Here is a 25868-nt window from a genome sequence, read left to right on the forward strand (position 1 = left end):
ACATGTGATACACTACACACACCCCCACTGAGGTGTCCTCTTTTTCACAAACTCAAATCTGGTCACCCTAGATTAGCATGCCTTGTTCTGCTTTTTTCCTTGTTTTTGTTTCACTGCCCTACCGTTGTGGTTCAATATTTTTTAACACAAAAATAATTAAATAAATATAACTGTCGTTATTTCCTTCCTGCAGTATCTTCTTTGACACTATTTTTAAGAAACGGAAGTGTGCGGGTTTGAACGAGGACTTTTGAATTTTGTTCAGGCGCTCAAAATGATCCACTTTGGGGTCCTAACTAGCAACGGATGCTAGCGGAAGGGAAACGAGTAAACCACCTTCCAATTAAAACTACTTTATCTTGTGGTTTTCTTTTTGCTTATTTTGAAGGTAAGATGAATTGTAAGGACAGCAGTAATTGAATGCATCATCGATTGATGATTTTGTGGCTTTTCTCTGTTTGTTGATGTCGATGTTGTTGGTGTTTTGATCAATGTTTACACACAAACCTCTCCGGGCGGCCTGTAATTAAACCCAATTGGTTAACGCTCAGTAACCAACACTGTCATTAATACTTATTATATCAGCTCTAGTTTAACTAGCAACCCTAGCTAACGTTGACTGACTGATCAAAAACCCTGGATTCTAGCACTCCTTCCTCTAAGTGTTAGCTAACACGCCAACTACTGTAGTTTATCAGCTAGTCCTTGATCATTGTAACGTCTGGTTAGCTTATTTGCTTATTAGGGTTAGTTTAGTTGCTAAACTATGAGCTTATTTCAGTGTATAAGCTAATAATGTGGCTAATATTCGTTCATGAAATCAAACGTCCTCGACAACGAAACGGGAAAAGTGCAGCCTGCTAAAATGTTCACATTTGCAGCTTACCACATCTGTGATTTATATAATTATGTTGTTATTGCAACCCAAATGTTAGCTTGGTAGCTGTGGGGACTTTTATTTTAAAAGGTGCATTCGATTTAAAAAAAAAGCTTACTCGTAGACACAATCTGGAAGATATGTAGATATGACTTTAAAAATAAATCTGCTACACAGTTGCCTTAGCAGAAGTTTCCTAATTAACTTGGGTTAGTCTTCTCAGCTACCAGTTTCTTTCCTGTTCAGAGTGATGGCAAATCAACATGGCCACTTGCACTGTGAACAGTGTAAAGTCCCCCTTCTCTCCTTTTAAATGAGTTTATTGCATTATTGTCCTGAAAGTAGATAAAGAGAACCCAATTGAACATGAGGGAAAAAATGTTTGGTCATTTATCAAGGAAAATAATCCAACGTTTTATATATATATATATATATATATATATATATATATATATATATGTGTGTGTGAGTGGCAAAAGTATGTGAACCTTTGCTTTCAGTATCTGGTGTGACCCTCTTGTGCTTCAATGGCTGCAAGTAAACGTTTCCGGTAACTGTTGATCAGTCCTGCACACCGGCTTGGAGGAATTTTAGCCTGTTCCCGTGAACAGAACCGGTTCATCTCTGGGATGTTGGTGCGTTTCCTCACATGAACTGCTCACACAACATTTCTATTGGATTAAGGTCAGGACTTTGACTTGGCCATTCCAAAACATTAAAGTGCATATCACGGGTAAATTCAGGAGCAAGATCAATGTAATTCTCCTATTTTATATTAAACTTTGGTCAAATATCTGTCACATTTTTCATTTTGTGCATTTTTTTTTTTTTTTTTACCTTGCGCAATACCAGAAAAAGTTGAAATCAAGCCATTTGGCGCGGATTGGTCCGCCTCTGAAAAAACTTGGCATTTGGATTTCCCGGCAAACATTGATTTTCGTGACGCCGCGTGTGGGACGCCTCCTTCTGAATCCTACGTCAGCGCTGGTTTGTTTATGAGAAAATGACCTGGTGGTTTTCTGCAAGTTTCTTCAACATTATCGCGTAATTATTAAAATGGTTAACAGATGTATCGTAGGAGGGTGTAGCAACACCAATCTTGATGGGATTAGTACTCCTCATTTCCCAAAAGACTGGACAATGAGAGAGAAATGGGAGCGCCTCGTGCGAGGCACCCGGAAGCCGAGCCGAGAAAAAGACCAAGAAAATCGGTGATTCACAAGTTGACTGTTGCCAGGGTAAGAAATAATTCTGACATCTCATTATATTCTTCGTCCAAAGGTGAAGTAACATTGTGCTCAGGTGACAATTCCATATTTCAATGCAAAATCGCTAGCTGAACTAAACTTGCTAAACTTGGTCTACACAGGCTGTGCACTGAATCCGTGCAAGCTCTCTCAGCCTGCTGGCGCTTCCGCAGGTAACGTCATGAATCTGGCTCCAGACTCCCTTGGGATTTTTCCAGACGCGTTTTATTTTATTTTTTTCTGCTGTAGACAGATAGCCTTGTGCAAAATTACCCTTCTGGATGAGTGTGTAAAGAGACATACTTTCATATAAAAAAAATGAAATTGGTCCAGGATATGTACTTTAAGTTTATTCTTCTTTAACTGTTCTTTGGTAGAACAACTTGTGTGCTTAGGGTCGTTGTCTTGTTGCATGGCCCACCTTCTCTTGAGATTCAGCTCACAGACAGATGTCCTGATATTTTCCCTTTAAAATTTGCTGGAATAATTCGGAATTTAAACCAAAAAGTTCTGTTTTGGTCTCATCCATCCACAGAATTTTTCCGATAGCCTTCTGGCTTATCCACATGATCTTTAACAAACTGTAATCAGGCAGCAATGTTCTTTTTAGAGGGCAGTAGCTTCTTCTGTTGCAGCCCTGCCACGCACACCACTGTTTGTCAGTGTTCTCCTGATGGTGGACTTATGAACATTAGCCAGTGTGAGAGAGACCTTTATGCTGTGTTCACACTTATACCGGTACGAAAGTGGTATAACTGTATCGATACAAAGTATACCGGTACAGTTTAGTGCATCTGTCCACACTAGCGAGAAATGTTTGCGGTTTTCTTTTCACGGTAGTTGAAATGCGCGTGCGCGAAATGTTAACGTGGTTACCGAATAACTTCCTTCCGAGAATATATGGCGGATGAAACAACGTGTGTGTGCTTTTTGTTGTCAATGTACAGTCTGTATTTCTGGTGGTCATTTATTCAGTCGAATCGTATAAAACGCGCGAGGCAGTTGAGAGAGAGAGAGAGAGAGAGAGAGAGAGAGAGAAACGAATCTCCGTTCTTCACTATTTTATTCATCGAAGACATCGATTGAGGTGTGTGACTTTGCGCATGCGCACTATATTTGTATCGATACAGAGCCGCTTCATCTGTCCACACTACAGCGAAGCGCTACAGTACCGATACTGTACCGGTACGAAACCCAGACATTTGTAGGTTTCGTACCGATACAGTTATACCGCTACAGTACCGGTATAGTTGCTAGTGTGGACAGGTGTTGCGGTACGAAAGTAGTTTCGTATCGGTACAAAATCCCTAGTGTGGACAGGGTATTAGTTGCTGAGAAGTTAACCTGGGTTCCTTTGTGACCTCATGGACAATTACACGCCATACTCTTGGAGTGATCTTTCACTACGTTCACACTGCAAGGCTTAATGCTCAATTCCGATTTTTTTTGTGAATTCCGATTTTTTTGTGAGGTCGTTCACATTAACAAATATATGCGACTTGTATGTGATCCTCAGTATGAACGAAAAGCAACCTAAAAGTGTTCCGCATGCGCATTGCAGGATACGACGACGTCACACGCAGTGAGCATGGCCAGTGTTTACAGAAGTAACCTAAAGTTTCCTGTGTATGACAGTAGCCAGCATGGAGTACCTGGTGATGATGCAGTTGTTGTTGCGACGGAGCCAGAACATGCACAATAGCCTGATGTTAAGGAGGAGGTTGAGAAGGAAGAGGGCAAGGGTTTTGGCTCAGGCGTTCTGCGGGGCAGTGACTGCAACCTCCGTTCAAAGGAACATCAAAGCCATGTTGTTGTAACTTTTTTTGAGAGACCCGGCGCCTACTTCAGCGCAGAATAGTGACGTTTGTGGCTTGTTGATGACGTGTAAGTCGGATGAATGCGACCTGGCGGTTCAGACTGAAGTCACATATGAAAAGATCGGATAGGAATCGGAATTAGGACCACATATCCAAACGGCCTGGGTCGGATTTGAAAAACTCGGATCTGTGTCGTTCATATTGTCAATAAAAGATCGGATACGGGTCACATATGGGCGAAAAGATCGGATTTGAGTCACTTCAGCCTGCAGTGTGAACGTAGTGCTTGTTGGTTGACCGCTCTTGGGGAGGGTAAAAGTGATCTTGAATTTCCTCCACCTGTCTGACTGTGAATTGGTGGAGTCCATACTCTTTAGAGATGGTTTTGCAACCTTTTTCCAGCCTGATGAGAATTAACACTTTCTGAGATCCTCAGAAATCTCCCTTGTTTGTGCCATGAGGCACTTCCATAAACATGTTGTGAAGATCCGATGTTGATCGATCCCTGTTCTTTAAATAAAACAGGACACCCGCTGACACTTGATCACCAGCCCATTGATTGAAAACACCTGACTCTAATTTCACCTTCAAATTAAAGGAGATACGCAGAGCCTTTATTTCTAAATAAATTTCTGAGTGGATAGTATCTCCATCCTTGACTCTTGTATGCTGCATAAATGGGAATAAAAAAATATATTTTTGAGAGTTAAAATCGACTGCTAACTTGACATTTGGGCTGCCTCGCTGAGCCAGCCAGCCCTGAGTGCGTGACGTCACAGCAGTAACCGGTTTTAAGGCCGAGGCCTTTTACAGCTATAGACCAAAGTCATATAAATAAGAATTTATGGTGAAAGTAGAGCTGGGCGATATGGCCTAAAAAAAAAACTTCGATTTTTTTCACAAAAAATCTGATTTTCGATTTTAATCGATTTCCCCCCCCCCCACTAAACATCAAACTGCAGACGACAAAGAAATGGTTCAAAACAAGTTTTACCTTTATTTTGTTTTCACTTAAATTTCCCCTTTGGGGTTAAAGTGCAACCAGAAGCCAAAAAACAAGCTTGTAGATGAGAGAACATCGCGATAGCGTCTGTGATTGCCTTCCACCGTGCCCCATTCTTATCATAAGGCACACAGTTCGAAAATGTGTCCGGGACGGTTGCTTGCTTTACTTTGGATGGTGTGCTAGTGCTGCGGCTGTTTTCATTCTGCTGGGAGCAGCACTTCTCCCGCTCTGCTGCATGCTTTTGTTTAAGGTGTTGGAATAAATTCGTCGTGCTGCTTCCTTTGGAAGCAGCCGTTTTCAAACACACCTTACAATTGCCCCTTTTCCACCAAAGCAGTTCCAGGGCTGGTTCGGGGCCAATGCTTAGTTTGGAACCGGGTTTTCTGTTTCCACTGACGAAGAACTGGCTCTGGGGCCAGAAAAAACAGTTCCAGGCTAGCACCAGCTCTCTGCTGGGCCAGAGGAAAGAACCGCTTACGTCAGCGGGGGGGGCGGAGTTGTTAAGCCCAACAACAATAAGACCGCGAAAGATCGCCATTTTTAAGCGATGAGAGGCAGCAGCTATACAAACGCGACATCATTTATTATTGTTGTTGTTGCTGCTGCTTCTTCTTCCGTGTTGTTTTTGCTTTGATATTTGTGCCAAGGTTTATGCAAACGTAGCGACGTAACTGACGTATACAGCTACGTAATGACGTGTACAGCGACGTAATGACGTGGCTTCCCTTAGCACCGCGAGCTATGGAAAAGCAAACTGGTTCTCAGCTTGCTCGCAAGTTGAACGAGTTATGCACCAGCACTGGCCCCGAACCAGCCCTGGAACTGATTTGGTGGAAAAGGGGTAAATGAGGACTTGTTTGGTCTGCGCCCGATGCCGCAAAAACGAACCAATTCCAGATCACGGAGGAAGTTACTCCTTTCTTGGGCACAAGTTGCGGCTTTCGCCCAATTGCTGCCATGTTTGTGTGTGTCTATGGCAAGCACGCAGGTGGAGGGCTATAGTGTCAGTGCCTGATCCGTCCATGCTGCCCGATCCGTTCTGCACATGCGCAGAGGGGAGCGTCGGTGGCAGAAGTTAAAACTGAGAGAAAACCGATTTTCATAAAAACACATTGTCCTTAACTAATAAATTTGAATTAATCGATAAAATTGATTTATCGCCCAGCTGTAGGTGAAAGTAAGAAATACCGTTACTGACTTGTTCAACTAAGACTGATTTGACTTCATTGATTGTTGACTCTCATTAAAACAGGATAGGTGTTATAACTTATGCAACATACATGTACATGCATGCATTTTCACTGATAAAACATTAAAGGCTAATTAAATAATCAGATGAACTGAGACAATCACATTCTGAAGCAAATTAAATACACAATGCAAATTGCATGTATTAAGCTAAATGCAGGTAAACCACGTGTTGTTTTTGTATCCAAATGAGAGTCGGAGCTTACCTGTCTGTGTTCTCGCTTCTTGAAGGCCGATCTTGTGGCCGATTTGTTTTGAAACAATCTGACTTTCAGTTGTTCGTTCAGTTCTCCGTTCATTCACTTCTTTCACGTAAGGGCGAGATGGCAGCAATATCTAGTTTAGAAATCAGACGGCTGCTACACTCATTCTCTCCATACTGACTGCTCCACCATTACTGCTCGGCTCAGGCAATTACTAAAACCCAGGACGGAATGGGAAGTCACCGGTTTTAGCAACAACTGCGGGGAGGTCACTGCCCGCGCGATATGTCCCATTCCGTCCCGGGTTTTACCAAAAACCCTCGGCTCACGCTCCGGGAGTTCTGGTGCAACTAAACTCACTTTCCTTTAAAAAATAAATAAAATAAATAATTTCCTTTTCTTGTAGTTTTATTTAATTGTTGATACTGCACCCTCTTTCAATACAGGCTTATAGCCAACGTTCCTCAACAGATCAGAGGTTTCGTACGAGTCTTCAGTAAAATGTGCAGAGCAGAGGAGAGACCCCTTCGTAGGTGCCCAGTGTGCCTGTGAACTTCTTGCAAAACGCATCCAAATCTTTGCAGTTTGAACATTCTTGGGCCATGAATGCAACATAAATCCACCTTCTATCATGTTGCTGTACTGGCCAGCAACACATCTATGTGTCATGGCGATAAATTAGCTCAAAATGGAGGATCGGAGTTGCAGTCAGCTCTGTCTTTTAGTATAGCGGAAATGGCGATGAGACCGATAGTCTTCCTGCTGTGACGTTACGGACATCAAGGCCATTCACTCAGACCGCTACCTATATGAATCACTTTAATCATAAAAATTACTATATTAGATTTATTGTTAACGCTTAAAACTATTCCTGTGCCATTCTTGAGGTCTCAAGGCATTTATAAACATAAGTGAGGCCATGGCTTTGTGTATCTCCTTTAACTACTCGTCATAGAGGTTCACATACTTTTGCCACTCAGATATGTAGCATTGGATCATTTTCCTCAATAAATAGTCTGAGTATAATATTTTTCTTATTTGTTCGGTTCTCTTTACCTACTTTTAGGACTTATGTGAAAATGTTTTAGGTCATATTTATGCAGAAATATAGAAAATTCTAAAGGGTTCACAAACTTTCAAGCACCCCTGTACAGACACAGTATGTGGTTAAATGCATAACATTGACCAGACTGATTTATTGTTTTGAGAAGCTATTCATGATCACTAACATTTAGCCAGCTAGCTTGTTGTAAAACTACTCACTATTGTCCACTGTTGTTGCTTTCGTTGAATTTCAGTTTAAAATATTGCATGACTATTTGAAGTTCACTATAGTAGAACAGAACCAGTAGCCACTCAGACCTGTAACTGTAAAAGTGTGTTTAACCCTTTGATGCAAAACATATGCGCACCCCTTCTAATGCACAACATGGGTCAAAAATGACCCACATTCATTTTCCAGGTTATTTCATGCTGACTGAGTTTTTCTTTGCTCTATCTTTTGAAATCAATTTATTTTATGATTGAATATTCCAAGTGTTCTTTAAATATCTTGTTTTTAATTACCACAAATCATTAATTTTTTCTTTCCTACTTTATGGACAAAAAGACTTTTTATATTACTACACATGGGTCATCCAAGTGTGATTTTAAATTAAATTAGCCATACATATTAGGGAAGGGAGGATGGAAGCTGGAATCTCTTATCTCTGTTTATGTACTTCATTTATTAATTTTTCCCACCACTCCCTCCCTCCCTCTGCTACCGTCTTCCCTCCCCCACTTCATCTACTCTTGTTATACCTGGGCTTCTGGGATGGCGTGGTCAGCCCCATCCTGTCTGGCTGTCAGGTGGGACTGGCGTTGGTTGGTGCCATTGGGAGGGTTGATGGGTCAGGGTTCCCCTCCGGGTCAGGGTCCCGAGGTTTTCTCGGCGCCGCGCCCACCCCACGCATGCACTCTGATACCTGCCTACTCTTGGTATTGCACAGCGTGCCTTATCCTCTTTTAAATGCTCTACACATTAGGAAGCACACACCATTTGTACACCTGCAATAAGAACAACATGATAGACTAGGGTAGGGGAGGAGTGCATGTGGGAAACCTCTGCAGGTGCTTCGCTGCACTCCTTGCCTCTTTTAATGCAAATACATCTCTTCTTTTAATGCAGTACATTTTAGAGAAGGCACACATTCTTGTCATATACAGTCATATATAGGATAGGTGGGGCGTGTTGTGTGGAGGCTATGGGGGGCTGGTGTCGGTGTATGGGGCGTCAGGGCCCGGAGCCCTGCCTCATGCAGTACCTCCCCCTCCCCTCTGTCGTCCCATCATGATTTAGCTTGGGCAGGGGGGGGCTGGCACCATAGCCATAACAGGTGCTAAGGTAGTCATCATAATTAACTATTAAATAACTATTATTTTTAGAATTTCTATCTATAAAAAATTTTCTAACACAAATGATTAGCAAATAAAATAATACTCCCCCTCCCCCTCTCTCCTTCATTATGATCCAGTTTCCTTCTCCCTGGCCCGACACAGACCAGCACTGCTTACACACACACACACACACACACACACACACACACACACACACACGTGCTTACTTTCACGTATCCCGCTCCCCCCCCAACATATACACACTGTCCCTCCACCCATAATTCAAGGCCCAAAACCCCTCCAAATCCCCCCCACCTACCCTCCTCTATCTCATATGCACATTCATTACCCCTAATCAACCCCACCCATCCTCCTCTATACAGCAATATAGCTCTTGTTTATCTTTGTCGAATTTGTCTCCATGTGTTCTGTTACATCTCTTTGTTAACATAGTAGTAGTACTGTCCAGCCTTTGAAATTGTTGTTAGTTACGTCAGTGTTTCTGTTGTATGTCATGTGTATGTATTGATTTGTTTCATTCTGTCCTTTTTACTTTGTATTTGTTTGTATTTGTTAGCAAATAAATTAAAAAAAAGAAAAAAAATAATAAATAAATAAATAAAATTAAATGTCTTTAATACTATAATAATAATTTGTTTCAAGTCATTACTTTAGCAGTGAATGGGGCCAGTTATTTATTTATTTATTTATTTATTAACTATGTAGTTAGCTAAGCCAACTACAATAAAATTAGCTAACTAAAGTAGAATATGTCAACAGCTCGGTAGCTAATAGTAATTACTTGTAACTTTCTGACAAATAATCTACTCACTCTCAAGGTAACCTAAACATAATCATTTTTTTTTCTAAGGTAATGTTAGAACAATTGAAAAACATTACTTGCATGTATTAGATGGGCAAAGGGCGTTGTGCTGAGCTGTGAAATGTCTGACACAAGCACAATTCACAGTTCCCACCAAACGCTGGAGTAAATGCATGCGGGTCGGTTCTGACCCATGTGTGTAAACTTGATGTAGAATTACAAAAGCTGTGCTTGTTCATAACTTAAGAAAGGAAAAATAAAAATGATGATTTGTGCAAAACAAAAACAAGATATTTACTGCATATTTGGAAAAGTAAATGACAAAATGAATTTATTTCAAAAGTATATCATAGAAACACTCAGCCGTACATGAAATAACCTGGAAAATGAATGCAGGTCGTTTTTGACCCATGTTGTGCATTAGAAGGGTAGTGATACAAAAAGGGTTTTTATTCAAAAAGTAAGAAAGGAAAAAATAAAATAAAGATGTATGATGGTCAAAAACAAGTTAATTGAGGAATACCTTGAATATTGAATGATAGAATTAATTTATTGCAAAGATATAGAAGATGATAACTCAGCTGGGTCACTTTTGACCCATGTTTTGCATCAAAGGGTAAAGTAGCACACCCAGTTGAATCAGGTGTGTTAGAGCAGGGAAAACACTAAAATGTGAAAGACAAGGTATGTACTCCAGGACCAAGGATGGAGGATTATAGAGTCTCTCTTGCTCGCTCTCTCGAACACACCACATAGACACAATATACAGGGTGTCTGGGGAGGGGACACAGTCAGGAACTAATGAGAATATCAGGAAGCACTATTTCTACCATTTCATCCAATGTTAATGTCATTCTTCACCTGTAAAGGATAAAGATCTAAAAATAAGTTTTAAGTAAATAATAGGGATCGACCGATTATGTTTTTTTCAGGGCCGATACCGATTATTATGGAATCGGGATGCCGATAACCGATATGTGCAAGCGATAAATGTAAACATTATAATTCACATGAAATTAAACATAGCACACACTGACACAGACCTTCATATCCATGAAATGTATGTTTAATTGTAAAATTGAACATGAAATTTTGTGCAGGGAGATGCCAGCAGCATTTGTACAATAAAGTCAAACATTAGCTAGAATAAAATGAGAAATAAAATAATAAAATAAATATTCACCAATAAAATAAATCACTCCCTACTATATTACAGCTCATCATTTTCAGTGGAAAATAAATGAAAATACACTCTGGATTATTTTACACTAAGAACTAAGTAAGACTTACCAACTTCAAGTAGTTTTTAAATAACAAATCAAGTGTAGGGAGCTGCCTGCAGCATTTTTTAAAAAGTAAAATCAAACATAAAGTCGGCTATCACTCCCTATTATGTAACAACAAGTAACCATCTACATTCTAATGCTTTTAATGCCCAAGCCTAATATTCCCAATTTAGGAGGATTATATTGTAGTGAAGGAAGCACAGTTGCTCTGCATGTTAAAAGGAGCGGCTGCTCCTTTAAGAGTCTGTTCAGAGAACGGAAGTCGGAGTGAGGGGGCGGCTTGAAACAGTTCACAGCGGTTAGCTACGCATGTTGATTGGCTATATCGCTTGTGCCAAACAAATCAGATGTTGTGGTGGGCGGGACCGTGTTCTTGGACGTGCAGGGACAGTCGCGTTAGGAACGAAATGGCTGCAAAAAGGCATGTTATCGGCATATCGGTGGAAATTATGACCGATACCGATAATCCTAAAAATGCAGAATATCGGCCCGATATATCGGCCAGGCCGATTATCGGTCGACCCCTAGTAAATAATAAATACAAAATTATGTATACGTAGTTTAACTCTCATAGTTTCCTGACTTTTTTGTGCACCAAGTAGATTAATACCAGTTTGAATTTGTTTGTTACTAAGTAAGTCTCTTATGTGTGTGTTTTTGTTGCTTATGACAAAAACAGAATTTCTTAGCTATAGTGCATACATAAACTCAATACACCCCTGGTAAAATGGCAGGTTTTAGTGATTTAAGAAAAGAAATCAGGATAAATCATGTCCTTGCTCCAGTCCCAGCTGAAGAGAAGTAGTCCCACAGCATGATGCTTCCACCACCATGCTTCACAGTGGGAATGATGTGCTTTGGGTGATAAGCGGCCTTGTTTTTGTGCCAGACATATATTTTAGGATTATGCCTAAAAGTACTACCTTGATCTCATCAGACCATAATACATTTTGCCATATGGTTTGTGGTGATTTTTACTGAGCTCAGATGTTGAGATTGGTTTTATTTTTTTCATGAGAAAAAGCCCCCATAGCCCAGACATAAAGAATATGAGAAATCGTTGCCGTATGCAGGGAGTGATCAGTATTTGCTAGATATTCCTGCAGCTCCTGTAATGTTGCTCTTGGTCTTTTGGTGATCTCCCTGATAAGTTTTCTTCTTTTCCTTTTGTGAATTTTATGGTATTTTTAATTTTAGACTATGTTGTACCTCTTCACTATATTTGTTTTGAACTCTTTGGAATTACCCGCGTTTATGCATAAATTTATCTTAAAATATGGTCTGATCTTCATCCAAGTTACAATAATGATCAAACACAAAGTTTTAATAACACAGATTATTGCTTTGTTCTTGTCCATATTGAATACATCGTTCAGAAATTCAGTGTATGTTGGAAAAAGTATGTGAACCCCTAGACTAATGACTTCAACAAACGCTAGCTGGAGTCAGGAGTTAGCAAACCTATAGTCCAATCAATGAAACGAGTTTGGATATGTGGGTTAGAGCTACTTTGACACTTAAACATTTTGAGTTTACTATTTACAACAAGCATCAGTCGATATAAAATATGTCTCAGAAAAACAAGATTTTAGAAGACCTGCGATCAAGAATTGTTGATTTGCATTAAGCTGGAAAGGGTTATGAAGCAATCTGAGAGTTTAGATGTTCATCAGTCCACGGTTAGATAAATAAGATGGTATAGTACTGTGGCTAGTCTGCCTCGAAGTTGGTGCCCAGCCAAGATTACTCCAAAAACTCTACGCAGAATTCTTATTTACCCCTTTTCCACCAAATCAGTTCCAGGGCTGGTTCGGGGCCGGTGCTGGTTCACAACTCGTTCAACTTGCGAGCCAGCTGAGAACCAGTTTGCTTTTCCATAGCTCGCGGTGCTAAGGGAAGCCACGTCAGTTACGTCGCTGTATACGTCAGTTACGTCGCTACGTTTGCATAAACCTTGGCGCGAATATCGAAGCAAAAACAACATAGAAGAAGCAGCAGCAACAACAATAATAATAATGGATGACTTCGCGTTTGTACGGCTGCTGCTTCTCGTCGCTTAAAAATGGCGATCTTTCGCGGTCTTATTGTTGTTGGTCTTAACAACTCTGCCCCCCCGCTGACGTAAGCGGTTCTTTCCTCTGGCCCAGCAGAGAGTTGGTGCTAGCCTGGAACTGGTTTTTCTGGCCCCAGAGCCAGTTCTTTGTCAGTGGAAACAGAAAACCCAGTTCCAAACTAAGCACTGGCCCCGAACCAGCCCTGGAACTGCTTTGGTGGAAAAGGGGCAATTGAGGTAAAGAAGAGCCCTAGAGTATTAGCTAAAGGCTTGAAGGAATCCGTAGAACTGGCTTGTATCTCTGTTCATGAGTCTACAATACACAAAAGATTGAACAGGCAAGGTGTCCATGGCAGGACACCATGGAGGAAGCTGCTGCTCTTTTTAAAAAAAAAAATTGCTGCAGACCTGAAGTTTGCCAAAGAACACCCCAACACTCCACAATTCTACTGGGAAAATGTTTTGTGGACTGATGAAATGAAGGCCAAATTATTCAGGAAGAACAGACAGCACTATGTATTGTGTAAAAAGGACACATGAAAGCATCATGCCAGTGGTGAAGCGTGGTGGAGGGAGCATCATGATTTGAGGCTGCTTTGGCCTGGACAGCATTCCATTATCGAAGGGAAGATGAATTCCAAAACTTATCAAGGTATCCTACAGGATAATGTCAGGGTGGCTGTCTGCCAGCTGAAGCTCAGTAGAAGTTGAGGGGTGATGCAGCAGGACGGCGACCCTAAACATCGAAGTAAAACAGAATGTGTTTGTTCATTATTGGAACTTAGATGAAGATCAGACTATATTTTAAGATAAATTTATACATAAATGAGGTAATTCCAAAGGGTTCACTTATTTTTTCTTGCCACTGTAGTGCCATCTTATTTAAAAGAAGGCTTGAAACTATTGAATTGCTTACGAAAATTGTAGCATTAAAAATGTACAGAATGATCAGTACTTTGTTTTACACTATTAAGGTAACTGCTAAGTTGGATCGAGAGCTAGCTGTAATTTATCTATTAACTGTGTAGGGATGTTTGTAGCACACTTAGCAAAATAGCAAAACGCGCTCTCTGATGTTTCAGCAGAATGCCAGCTGAACGCAAGAAATCAGTGAATGTGGACGAGAAAGAGACAGGCCCTTTCAGTAGCAAGGAAAGGGAGAAAGACAGAGACGGAGATAGAAGAGCGACGTTCTCCAGAGACAAGGGCAGAGATGAGAGCAAAATGAGCGGAAAGAAAGAGGGTGGCAAGTCTGCTGACGAGAAGAAGCGAAGGATCGAAGAGGAAAAGAGGCGGAAAGAAGAGAAAGAGCGTAAAAAGAGGGAGGAGGAGAAGCAGAAGGCTGAAGAGGAGCAGAAGAGGAAAGAAGAAGAAGAGCGAAAGCAGCAGGAGGAACAGGAAAAGAAGCTGCTGGAGGAGGAAGCTAAACGACAGAAAGAAGAGGAGGCAGCGCAGCTAAAGTAAGATTTATTGTTGCGATTCTCTGATTTGAGATTTGTAATGGTGAAGTTACAGATTAAAGATTTGGTGATTGTTCCTTCTCTTTAGGGAGAAGGAGGAAGCTCAGCAGCTGCACCAGGAGGCATGGGAGAGACACCAGACGAGAAAGGAGCTGCGTGTGAAGAATCAGCATGCACAAGAGAGCCGTCCTGAAGAAGCCTTTTTCAGCCGCCTGGATTCCAGCCTGAAGAAGAACACTGCCTTTGTTAAGAAGCTTCGTACCCTCACTGAGCAGCAGCGCGGTTCACTCTCTCATGACTTTGACTCTCTCAACCTCAGCAAGTACATTGGTGAGGCAGTCAGCTCGCTGGTGGAAGCCAAGCTGAAGATCTCGGATGTAGGCTGCGCCATACACCTGTGCTCACTTTTCCACCAGCGCTACGCCGACTTTGCTCCACAGCTGCTAGCCGCCTGGAAGAGGCATTTCGAGGCACGCAAGGAGGAGAAAGCGCCGAACGTGAGCAAGCTGCGCACAGACCTGCGCTTCATAGCCGAACTCACTATTGTGGGCCTGTTCACTGATAAGGAAGGTCTCTCTCTGATCTACGAGCAGCTGAAAAACATCATCGGGGCAGACCGTGAAACCCACACCCATGTTTCTGTGGTGATCAGCTTCTGCAAGCACTGTGGAGATGACATCGCTGGGTTGGTGCCTCGCCGTGTGAAGAGCGCAGCAGAGAGGTTCAGCCTGGTCTTCCCTCCCAGCGAGATCATCAACGCTGAGAAGCAGCAGCCCTTCCAGAACTTGCTCAGAGAGTATTTCACTTCTCTCACCAAGCACCTGAAGAAGGATCACAGAGAGCTGCAGAACATTGAAAGACAAAATAGGTTCGATTCTGCTTCATTATTTCTCCGACAAAACTAAGACTCTGTAACTGTTGTTAAAACATCTCTCTGTCTTTTCTCTCAGGCGTATCCTTCACTCGAAAGGAGAGTTGAGCGAGGATAGACATAAGCAGTATGAGGAGTTTGCAACATGCTACCAGAAACTGCTGGCTAACACTCAGTCTCTGGCTGATCTTCTGGATGAGAATATGCCTGAGCTGCCTCAGGATAAAACTGTCCAAGAAGGTATGCACACGCATCTGTTTGTTGACATCTAGGATTCCTTGCATTTACAGTGCGTTGCAAAAGTATTTAAACTCAAATGGACATGATTGTATGCCATAAATCTGCATAATACTGAAGCCGGTATAGACCCTTTTCACTCATGTGACCTTCGTAAACGCGACCGCCATTTTGGACATGAAGAAATAACGGTTTATGGCACAGACCCTTTCGGTTCTCGCTCATCTAGCTGCTACAATGACTGCTTAGACTGCAACGGTAATACCTAACACACATTTAAGTATCCGTCGTAAAGATGTGAAACTCGTCGAGTGACGAGTGTGTTCACTGATAAGCTAACACAATCTAAAAGTAGACATACCATCACACTGCCCTGGCGCTGTGTACAGTTTACCTTCTATGGTTTGTGCACTCACTATTTGCCATTACTTTCTCCAACCCAGTGTTCGAACTATGCCGATATTTTCGGGGGGTCCCTTTTTTTTCCCCTGGGGGGGTGCTTGCGCTTGTCTCAGAGCGCGGATCTCCAAACATATGAGAAGCCTATATTACGCACATATCACGCGGACTCCACACACGCATCGCGTCTGAAGTCATAACTCATCAGGGGAAATCGTGTCCGCATTGGCATGTTCAAAAAACAACCTCGCGTCAACAATGATACCACACGCAAGGGGAAAAAAAAACAGTCAGCCTACTCAACACATCTGATCCACAGCAGCACCAAAGCATCACTGGAAATCATGTCAACAACCAATCTTCCATTTCAACACGTGTCAACAAACAAATGGCACCACAAACATGAACGAATCGGTCAGGCTACCGATTCCAAACCCACAGCAGACGAATAACTAAACGCACCTTACCTTAAAGCAGAATCGACCACTAAGGAAGTCTGTTGGCACACTTCCTTTCTACTAGTTTGTCCCCCCAACCTGGCAGCAGCAGTCGTTGTCATATCGGTTTATTTTATCTTTGATGTAAACACAACACTTCGGATATGCAAATGCTTCCCGTTACACACGATTGCTATGTCAAAAAACATCATTTTGCCAATATTTTAGAGACCATCCATCTTCTCCGTCGGTCAGCATCTGTCGGGATCCGATAAAATGATAAATCTTGCCTTGTGTGTTGATGGTTACTACATCCAGGTGCACAACAATATAATGGCATGATGGAAGTCTTGCTGAAAGTAAAAACTTTCTTTGATGGCTATATTCCTTTTGATGCTTCGCCGTCGTTCCTCGTTGTTGGCTGTGGTAGACTACTGGTAGTTCATGTCCAAAATGGCGGCCGCGTTTGTCGTGACGTCACGTGGGAAGGGTCTATAGAAAATTAAGGTAGTTCTTGCACAAATCTTCACCTCCATTGCAGTGAAGCCTCAAAGTTAGTTCTGGTTGCCTTAAGATGTGATATCATTAGCTGAATGGCATCGACCTGTGCGCAATTCAAGTGTAACGTGGTTTCAATATAAATAGACCAAGAAGCTCTCAAAACAAGTCCAGGACAAATTTCTGGAAAATATCCCAAACACTGAACTTCCTACAGAGCATTGCTCAAGATTACTGTTAAAAAATGGAAATTATGTGGCATAACCATTCTGCTTGGAGGAAACAATCCAACAAAGTGGCCAAAGGTAATTCTGAAGGAACTGGAGTGATTCACAGCTCAGTAGAGGGAAGCTGTTCACAGGACAACCACAGCCTTGATATTCATAAAGCTGAGCTTTGTGGGGGGGGTTAAAGGGAAAGGGTTCTCTGGTATGATGAGACTAAGTACCTTTTGGTGTCGTCTGGTGGACTCTCAACACTGCTCGTCACCCTGAGAGCATCATTCCCACAGTGAACCATGGTTGTGGTAGCATTATGTTGTAGGGATGGTTTTCATCAGCAGGGACTCAGAAACCGGTCAAGGTTGAATGCAAGATGGATGATACCAAATTCAGGGCAATGTTAGAAGAAAACCTATCCCAGTTTGAAGGAGACTTATATGCCACACACTTTTGAATTATTTAATATTTATTACCTAAGGTGCTTTTGTAAAGTTTGCAAGTTTTTTTATTTTTTTTTTAATTGAAAAAACAGCCTTGTTCTTTTTTTTTTTTCTCATGCTGTTTTAGCATGGTATGAAAACTATAGAATAAGACGAGTTGATTTTGTGGTTGTGCCTTTAAATATTAAATATGTAAATAGCTTTGCTCTGATTAACATATTTAATGAAGAACGCTGTCAGCTACACCCATGAAATTGATGTGCAATTCGCAAACAAGTCATTCTTTCTGAACAACACTTTTTTTTTTTTATTAAAGTGAGCCATTCAGGCCAGTTCACCAGCATAACTCGGTCGTTCTTTTTTCCTAATTCAACTGCTCCCAGTCAACATAGACTCTTGTGTACTAATGTGGACTTGTAAGAAAATGCCTGTTTCAGTTTCTTGAATTGTTCGAATGAATTGGTCCGCTAAAATGAGTCAAACTGCCCAAATCGAATTAGGTTTCCTTTTGTGCATCCTGGAAGAGCACACTTCGTGGTTCCTCCCTGAACTCTCCGCTTGTTCCTTCTAGGTAGATGGGGCCTTCCCATCATTCCGATTCAGATTGGTATGAGTAGTCATATGTTAACACAGGATGTTTCTACATAGAAAACGGACACTTTTGTAACTCTCCTGTTCTTTCTGCCTATTATCTAAACCCAGATATCAGTAGGGCAAAGCTAATGAGATATTCCAAGAAGACTGTAATTTCCTTCACAGATAGTTCTGAAATGTTTTCACCCACAGGGATGACTACTTCTGCATCCAAAAAAATTCTGCTTGATGGTTAATTAACCATTGTGTCATAAACAAAATATATTTTGTCCCTTCAAATGTCAGACATTATTGTCTATTTCAGTTCTAGGTTGTAGTACTACAGAACCTGTTTACTGCAGGTTTCCGACTGCTAAGAAAAGTAAATCAAAAATTTTTTTTAAGGCTTCTGCATATCAGTGTAGTCAGTGCCTTTTGTTTTAAAGGGGCTGACTCACCCTTCTCAGAATCTAGTTTGTTGTTTTTGTTTTGAAAGTATGTCACCGCTACCTGCATAGCTCTCTGTACAGCCAAACTGTGGCAATTTTGGCAACTGTTAGTGATCCCTTCAAATCCCACCTTGAACTTTTTCTTCATCTGCGTGTCATACATTGAAGTTGTAATAGAATATGCCTGATATTTTCTTTTCATGATTGCCCACAAGATGGCCAAGGTCGGTTTTGGTCCATTACAATGGAATAACCATACCAAAACCAAATGGATCAGTCGAAAGAATTTTAAATATAGATACATTGACAAAATCTCTTCAATTTCACATTATAATTTGATTGAGGGAAATTTTGAAAAATTTCCACCAAATTTACGAAAGGTTTACAAATGCTGATTTTCTTTGTATTTGTATGTATATGTTGATGAATGCAAATCACCCGTAGATTACCAAGTGCATGCACAGATGATTCATATGTAGTGGCTAGTCATGTACGAGTCACCCAATTCACAATTCAATTAGTTTCAAATCACAATATTGGGTTCACAATTTGATTTTCCCATGATGATTTTTTTTGAAAAAATTTTCATGTAAATTTTTGTTCCCCAAAAATTCAACATTTTCTTAATCTTTATCAACTTAAATATTCCTTTTTTAAAAATATAAAGTTTTTTTCATGTTATTAATAACAATAATTATTTGTCCGTAATTGTAAAGGTGGGAGTAAAATAGAATGGCTTATTAACTCAAATATTCCTTTTATTAACAGTGGGGGGGAAAAAAAAAGTTAATAACAAATAGGCCTTTTCTTAATAAACTTTTATGAACACTTGTACGACCTCCATTTTTCTTCTCTTTTCTTTAGCTTTCAGCAGTCTGTGGAAAAAAGAGCTCTGATTTCTTGTTGAATCTGTTTGTAGTCAATTGCACAACAGCTCTTTCCCATATTAGATCTGTTTTTTCTGTGTTCTTGTGGCATTAGAGTTGTGTTACTTCCGCCTAGGGTGAGGTCAGGTGTATGTCTTAACAATGCAGTTACAGCAAGGAAAAACTAAGCGCTTGTGCAGCCTTATCACAATTCTTTCTTTTTTTTTCCTCATTGATTCAAATTGTCATAAATTTGTATCACGATTTATCTTCACACACCCAGTAGTGACACCCACAAAACTAAAAGTGCACAGAGAGCTGCGAGCATGAGTCCTTCAATCAGGGTAAAGCCTAAAAAACAGAAGTAGAAATTATTTTGACTCCCTGCTGTGCCACTGAAATTTTTCTTATGCAGTTTACACTCAAAAAAACTAGTAGGATACTGATGTTTTTCTGAATTTACAGGTTTTTCATGAATACCAAATTTCTTGTAAACACTTGTACAATTTATGAATAAATCAGTGTGCATCTAGCTTGTAAATGTGGCCCAGTGTCTGATACAGACAGGAACAATGTATACTTTTCAGCAGGACAACCACTTTAACAAATCTTATACTTCTCAGTGGAACCTGTAGTTTTGTGCAAGGAACTAACTGGATGAACATGACCATGCACAAATGCCAAAAAGCAAGGTTTAGAATTGAGATAATCCTACTTAATAGGGTAGTCACACTAGAGGCGGAATGAGCCAGAATGCCGTCGGAATGAAAGTTCTTCGTATATTCCGGGCTATTCAAAGTGCATTCAATTTTGACTGCAGTCTGAGTGCATTCCAAACATTTGGGCCTACTCTTGTGGCCGGCTGGAATGTTTTGCTCATGCTCAAAACATTCGAGGTGCATTCAAAGAGGAGAAATATCGAACGACATTCAAAGTGTATTCTGACTGCATTCTAAATATTCTTACGACATTCTAACAGCATTCAAAACATTCTGATTGCGTTCAAGGGAAAAATCGAAATGGCAAACCACTTCAAATCCTGCCAGACAGAATGTCCCGAATGTGCCTCAAATGAGCCAGAATGCTGTCGGAATGAAAATTCTTCGTATATTCTGGGATATTCGAAGTACACTCTAAGTATTCAAGCTGCATTCTCTTTGAATTCTTAGACATTCGAAACATATTCGGCGGCTATTCCAGGAGCGTTCTGACTGCACTTGAGGTGAATTCGTACAGCATTCGAGGCACCTTCCGACCAGACTTCGGGTGGTATTTGGATAGTAATTGAACTGCACTCGTACGGCATTCGAAGTGCATTCTTAATATTCTTACTGCATTCTAACAGCATTCTAGGTAATTCCTACTGTGTGTTCCAACTATATTTGAACTGCATTCGAAAGCTAATACACCCGAAATGTGCAAGAATCATTCGAGGCAGGTTCGAAGTGCATTCTAAGTATTTGAACAGCATTCTTACAAAGCTGTAAGAATGTTGGTCAGTTTGAAATTCCCGCCCGAATGTGGCACGAATTTTTAAAAATTTTTCATTCCGGCTGGTTCTGCTTGATTCCTGCTAATTCCGAATAAGTGTGACGGAGGCCTTAGGATGCATCTCAAAGTAGTAACTCAAACTATTCTAGTGTTCGTCAACATGAGGACATACATTTTCATCTTGAAAGTGTCTGAACTTCCCAACTAGAGCCGGCATAGTTTGTGTTGTTGTGACACTGCTTTTATAATTAGGGTGTGTGTTTGTGTGGCAGAACACTGTCCAGGGATTGACATCTTCACTCCAGGGAAACCTGGAGACTATGAGCTGGACGGAGGGATCTGGGAAGATGAGGATGCACGAAACTTTTACGAAAATCTGGTGGACCTTAAGGCTTTCGTACCTGCCATTCTGTTCAAAGACAATGAAAAGAGCAGCCAGAACAAAGACAAGGACGAGAGCAAAGGTGCAGAATCCTGATTCAAGTCACATTCAGAACCTGGGATGTATTGTGTTTCAGTGAATTATGTCAGGATGCAATGAAGTCATTATTTTATTTTGCAGAAGCTAAAGAAGGCCGTGAGGGGAAGGATGTGAGCTGCACAGAGGAGCTAGAGCTGGAGCTCGAGGCTCTGGATATCACAGATGACCCTCTAGAGCTAGAAGCTGCTGATGAGGCAGAGAACGAAGAACTGGCCAAGAAGCTCCTCGATGAACAAGGTGAGTAGCTACAGATGCACAAAAATTTCCTGACTTAAGTCCAAAGCATGATGGTGGTGGTTATAAGCTCAATCCTTTCAGCCAAGTCTGCTAAAGCTTTATCACAGTTAAGTACCAGTCAAAAGCCTGGACACCCCTACTCATTCATAGGTTTTTCTGTATTTTGACTATTTTCTACATTGTAGAACAATACTGAAGACATCAAAACTATGGAGCATATATGGAATTATGTGTTTACCTTGATGATGCTTTGCACACTGTTGGCATTATCTTAACCAGCTTCATGAGGTGGGCGGCACGGTGGTGTAGTGGTTAGCGCTGTCGCCTCACAGCAAGGAGGTCCGGGTTTGAGCCCCGTGGCCGGCGAGGGCCTTTCTGTGTGGAGTTTGCATGTTCTCCCCGTGTCCACGTGGGTTTCCTCCGGGTGCTCCGGTTTCCCCCACAGTCTAAAGACATGCAGGTTAGGTTAACTGGTGACTCTAAATTGACCGTAGGTGTGAATGTGAGTGTGAATGGTTGTCTGTGTCTATGTGTCAGCCCTATGATGACCTGGCGACTTGTCCAGGGTGTACCCTGCCTTTCACCCGTAGTCAGCTGGGATAGGCTCCAGCTTGCCTGCGACCCTGTAGAACAGGATAAAGCGGCTACAGATAATGAGATGAGATGAATGAGCTTCATGAGGTAATCGCCTGGAATGCTTTTCAATTAACAGGTGTGACTCGTCAAAAGTTAACTAGTGCAATTTCTTGCCTTCTTAAGACCATTGAGAGCAAATAATAAATATAGCCCTATTCCACAAATCTAGCGTAGTTCTGGCAGGCCACGAAGTCAAGCTCAGCCCTCAATCCCAGCACATCAGCTGACTGCAGCTGATGTCAAGCCAACCCACATCAGCTGTCAGCTCAGCTGATTCCCTTCTCCACATTCTGTTGGCAAATCTCTCATAGAGCACCTTATTTAAGCTGCTATATCCTGCCTACCTTTGCTGCTTACTCTTCAAGCCTTTTTGCAAGCGAGCACGATTTCCATTCGCCAGAGCTCTCGTTGGCGAGTAGCAGTCTTCTGCTCCCAGGATTAATGAATGGTCTGCGCTCAGGCTCCTGGAAATCGTGTTCATAAATATCATTGCAGCTCCAGTCAGAGCTTCCCTCGAGGAACTGTTTGCATTGTCGCGGAGGGTATCCGCATTGAGCCCCCAGCTGCAGATCTTTTCAGCTCCTGTCTCCTAAGGAAGCCGCTGAAAACGAAAACGCTGCCGCACTTCTGCGTAGTCTGAGCTCCGGCTAGTCTGCCGCCTGAGAGCGCAAGCCCCAACAGCCACACCAGCGGACCCAAATAACTCCTTATCCAGCGTCACTTGCCACCATGAACTCTGGAATCCAGTCGGCTCCCTCTACAGTTCGCATTTCCTGATAACGGCAGATTTGTTTACATCCTCCATGCTCCCAGATTAGCGTGGGGCAGCTCCTGCCTCACAGAACAATGACGTCACCACCCAACTACTCAATTTGATAACTCACCTTAAGCCTATAAGGTAGCTCCTCTTAAATATTTTGGGGGGAGAAAAGAGAGAGAAAGATATAGATGGATGGATGAGCCTAATAATCAGTTTACCTGCTCTTCATAATGGCGAAGCACAAAGCATCAAGGAACAGTGGATAACTTCAACAAAATAGACCTCATGTTAAAACTATAATGATTTTCCTGGTTACACGGTTATACTTGTTACTATATAGGATACCATTATAGAAGCAAATTATTTATAATCATGCTATTTGTTATTACCCAAATGAGGATGGGTTCCCTTTTAAGTCTGGTTCCTCTCAAGGTTTCTTCCTCACGTCGTCTGAGAGAGTTTTTTTTCCTTGCCACTGTCACCACAGGCTTGGTCTACACAGGGAGGTCTGCCTGGTGTGGTGGTTTTGGGGTGTTTTGCTGCAGCTCTCCCTGCTTTAGCCATTCCATGTAGGCACATGGTAGGGCAGGGAGGTGTGTTCTCCCTGCCCCAAGGCTTTCCACATATGCATATGGAAGGGCAGGGAGGTCCCAGAACAGAGCCACCTGACAAATACAACTGGCTGCAAATATTGCATATAAATAATGTTCCTTGATGAAAGTGGTTCTGACAGAACTGTCGTAACCCCTGTTATGTCAAGAACCGCTCAACTAAGTAAAGAGAAACCGCATCATTACTTTAAGACATGAAGTGACCTTATTAATTAATAAAAATAAAGAAAAAACATTGAATTAGAAGGTGTGTCCAAACTTTTGACTTGTACTATATATTTGTGTGTGTGTGTGTGTGTGTGTGTGTGTGTGTGTGTGTGTGTGTGTGTGTGTGTGTGTGTGTGAATGTCATTATGCTGTGTGATTTATATTGGAGGATTAAGATTGAAATTAAATTTGTTTGTAAAGAACAAGAGGACGAGGAAGCCAGCACTGGGTCTCATCTTAAACTCATCGTTGACGCTTTTATCCAGCAGCTTCCCAACTGCGTCAACAGAGACCTGATCGACAAGGTAAACACACACCTTACACACCTGAGTACTTGGCTCATCCCTTATAAACATATTTAGACCTACCTGGTTTTATGACATCAGACATGCTTTATGGAGTGAGTGTGCTTGTGGTTGTGATTCACACTCAACCTGTTAGCCCAGAGAGTAATGATGTCGCTCAAAGTACAGACGCCAATCTAGTTTTTGAAAGTACCATGAGCACAAATATTATTTGTTTGATCTGAGCATAATTAAAGGTTCCTTGTGAACAAGAACCCTTGTGTGCTAATAGCTAAAAGTTCACTATCCTGCTGAGTTTTTTGTTCTGAATATAAACCCTTACAAATATTTTCTTTTATTTATTTTGTGTCATTTAGGGGTTTTTTTAAGTGCTAAAACCAGTCTTTGTGTCTGATTTTTTCCAGGCTGCGATGGACTTCTGTATGAATATGAACACGAAGTCCAACCGCAGGAAGCTCGTCCGTGCACTCTTCACCGTTCCCAGACAAAGGTAGCTCTTGTCTCATGTTCGACAGTACTTAGAAATGCACACTAGATGGAGCCGTTGTTCTTTTCATCTTATTGGGCTGTAGAAGTATAGACCATGAACTGTAGCAATGTTTAATGCCAGTGGGTTTATTTTTTTCTGAACATAGCAATACAAATACATGAATAAATGGTGTAGACACATGTACTTGTGCTCCTGTAGTTTCCATCTACGCCTGGTGAACACGTTGTCATGACTTGTGTTCATATTTGGCTCAAATAAAATTTTTAATAATGTTCAAACAGTTGTCTATGTAACATGTGGTCATTTCAAGGACATTTTTGCTCACTAAACATCGTCCAGTAGTCATTTGTCAGTTGCTCCTTGACTCACCATAGCAGTTTTCATGCTGGTGTGTTTAGATTTTAAAGGGATAGTTCGGGATTTTTGACATGAATCTGTATGGCATCCTCATCAATAGTGTCGTGCAAACACACTGACTTACCCCTGACAGCATCCTGTGAGTCCAGTTCTTGTCCGGTTTTGGTCCAGACGAAAGTAGTCCGGCAAGTTTGTTGGGGTCACGAAAGTAAAACGTTTTTTGTCTCAAAACAGTATGTGTTCAAAAGAGTGAGATATTTGCATCACAAAACCGTTGCCAAATAAAAAGTCAGACCTCGAAATCGCTTGGCACTATTTTCTCTCCCTTCTTATCACTGCGCGCTGCCGGCTTCATCCAGCTGCGGCTCCAGCTTCAAGGATAAGCTGGAGCCGCATAAGTAGGAGTCCCGGCGGGTGGTTTGTATTCGATTCGTTTATATCCCGACCTTGTCAGCTGCAAATAGGAGTCATTCAGGATTCAGCCATGACACGGAGCAAAAACATGGCTGAATCCTGAATGACTCCTATTTGTATAAATAGGGCACTACATAGGCAGCAGTGGTAGTTTCTTTTTCCCTGCCATGGAAGCGCACTTGTATACTGAGGAGGAAAGCAATTTGCATTACAGCCGTGAGGCGGCTCGGCTCGGTTTTCCCTTTCGGGCGCTCTCGTTTTCTGTTAGAATTTGGTAAAGAAAAAAAAATATATTATTTACCAGCTTACCGGGTCCATGAACATAAATCTGACAGCTGACAAGGTCGGGATATAAACGAATCGAATACAAACCACCCGCCGGGACTCCTACTTATGCGGCTCCAGCTTATCCTTGAAGCTGGAGCCGCAGCTGGATGAAGCCGGCAGCGCGCAGTGATAAGAAGGGAGAGAAAATAGTGCCAAGCGATT

General features: G+C 41.6%; 1 protein-coding gene across 2 annotated transcripts in view; it reads left to right on the forward strand.

The window, feature by feature from the left end:
• The first annotated feature begins 273 nt into the window (after positions 1 to 273).
• upf2 (UPF2 regulator of nonsense mediated mRNA decay) overlaps positions 274 to 25868 on the forward strand; it is a 76980-nt gene continuing 51385 nt past the window's right edge. Inside the window, exons 1-8 of one of the 2 annotated variants that reach the window (XM_060914356.1) lie at positions 274 to 388; positions 14022 to 14399; positions 14488 to 15267; positions 15350 to 15510; positions 21154 to 21345; positions 21444 to 21599; positions 24015 to 24118; positions 24523 to 24608. In XM_060914356.1, coding sequence (XP_060770339.1) covers positions 14026 to 14399; positions 14488 to 15267; positions 15350 to 15510; positions 21154 to 21345; positions 21444 to 21599; positions 24015 to 24118; positions 24523 to 24608 — 1853 coding nt within the window. In that variant the 5' untranslated portion in view covers positions 274 to 388; positions 14022 to 14025. The remainder of the gene's footprint in view (positions 389 to 14021; positions 14400 to 14487; positions 15268 to 15349; positions 15511 to 21153; positions 21346 to 21443; positions 21600 to 24014; positions 24119 to 24522; positions 24609 to 25868) is intronic. The other variant, XM_060914357.1, reaches the window with a different exon arrangement.

Source organism: Neoarius graeffei, chromosome 2, assembly GCF_027579695.1.
Source record: "Neoarius graeffei isolate fNeoGra1 chromosome 2, fNeoGra1.pri, whole genome shotgun sequence".
Classification (NCBI taxonomy): Eukaryota; Metazoa; Chordata; class Actinopteri; order Siluriformes; family Ariidae; genus Neoarius; species Neoarius graeffei.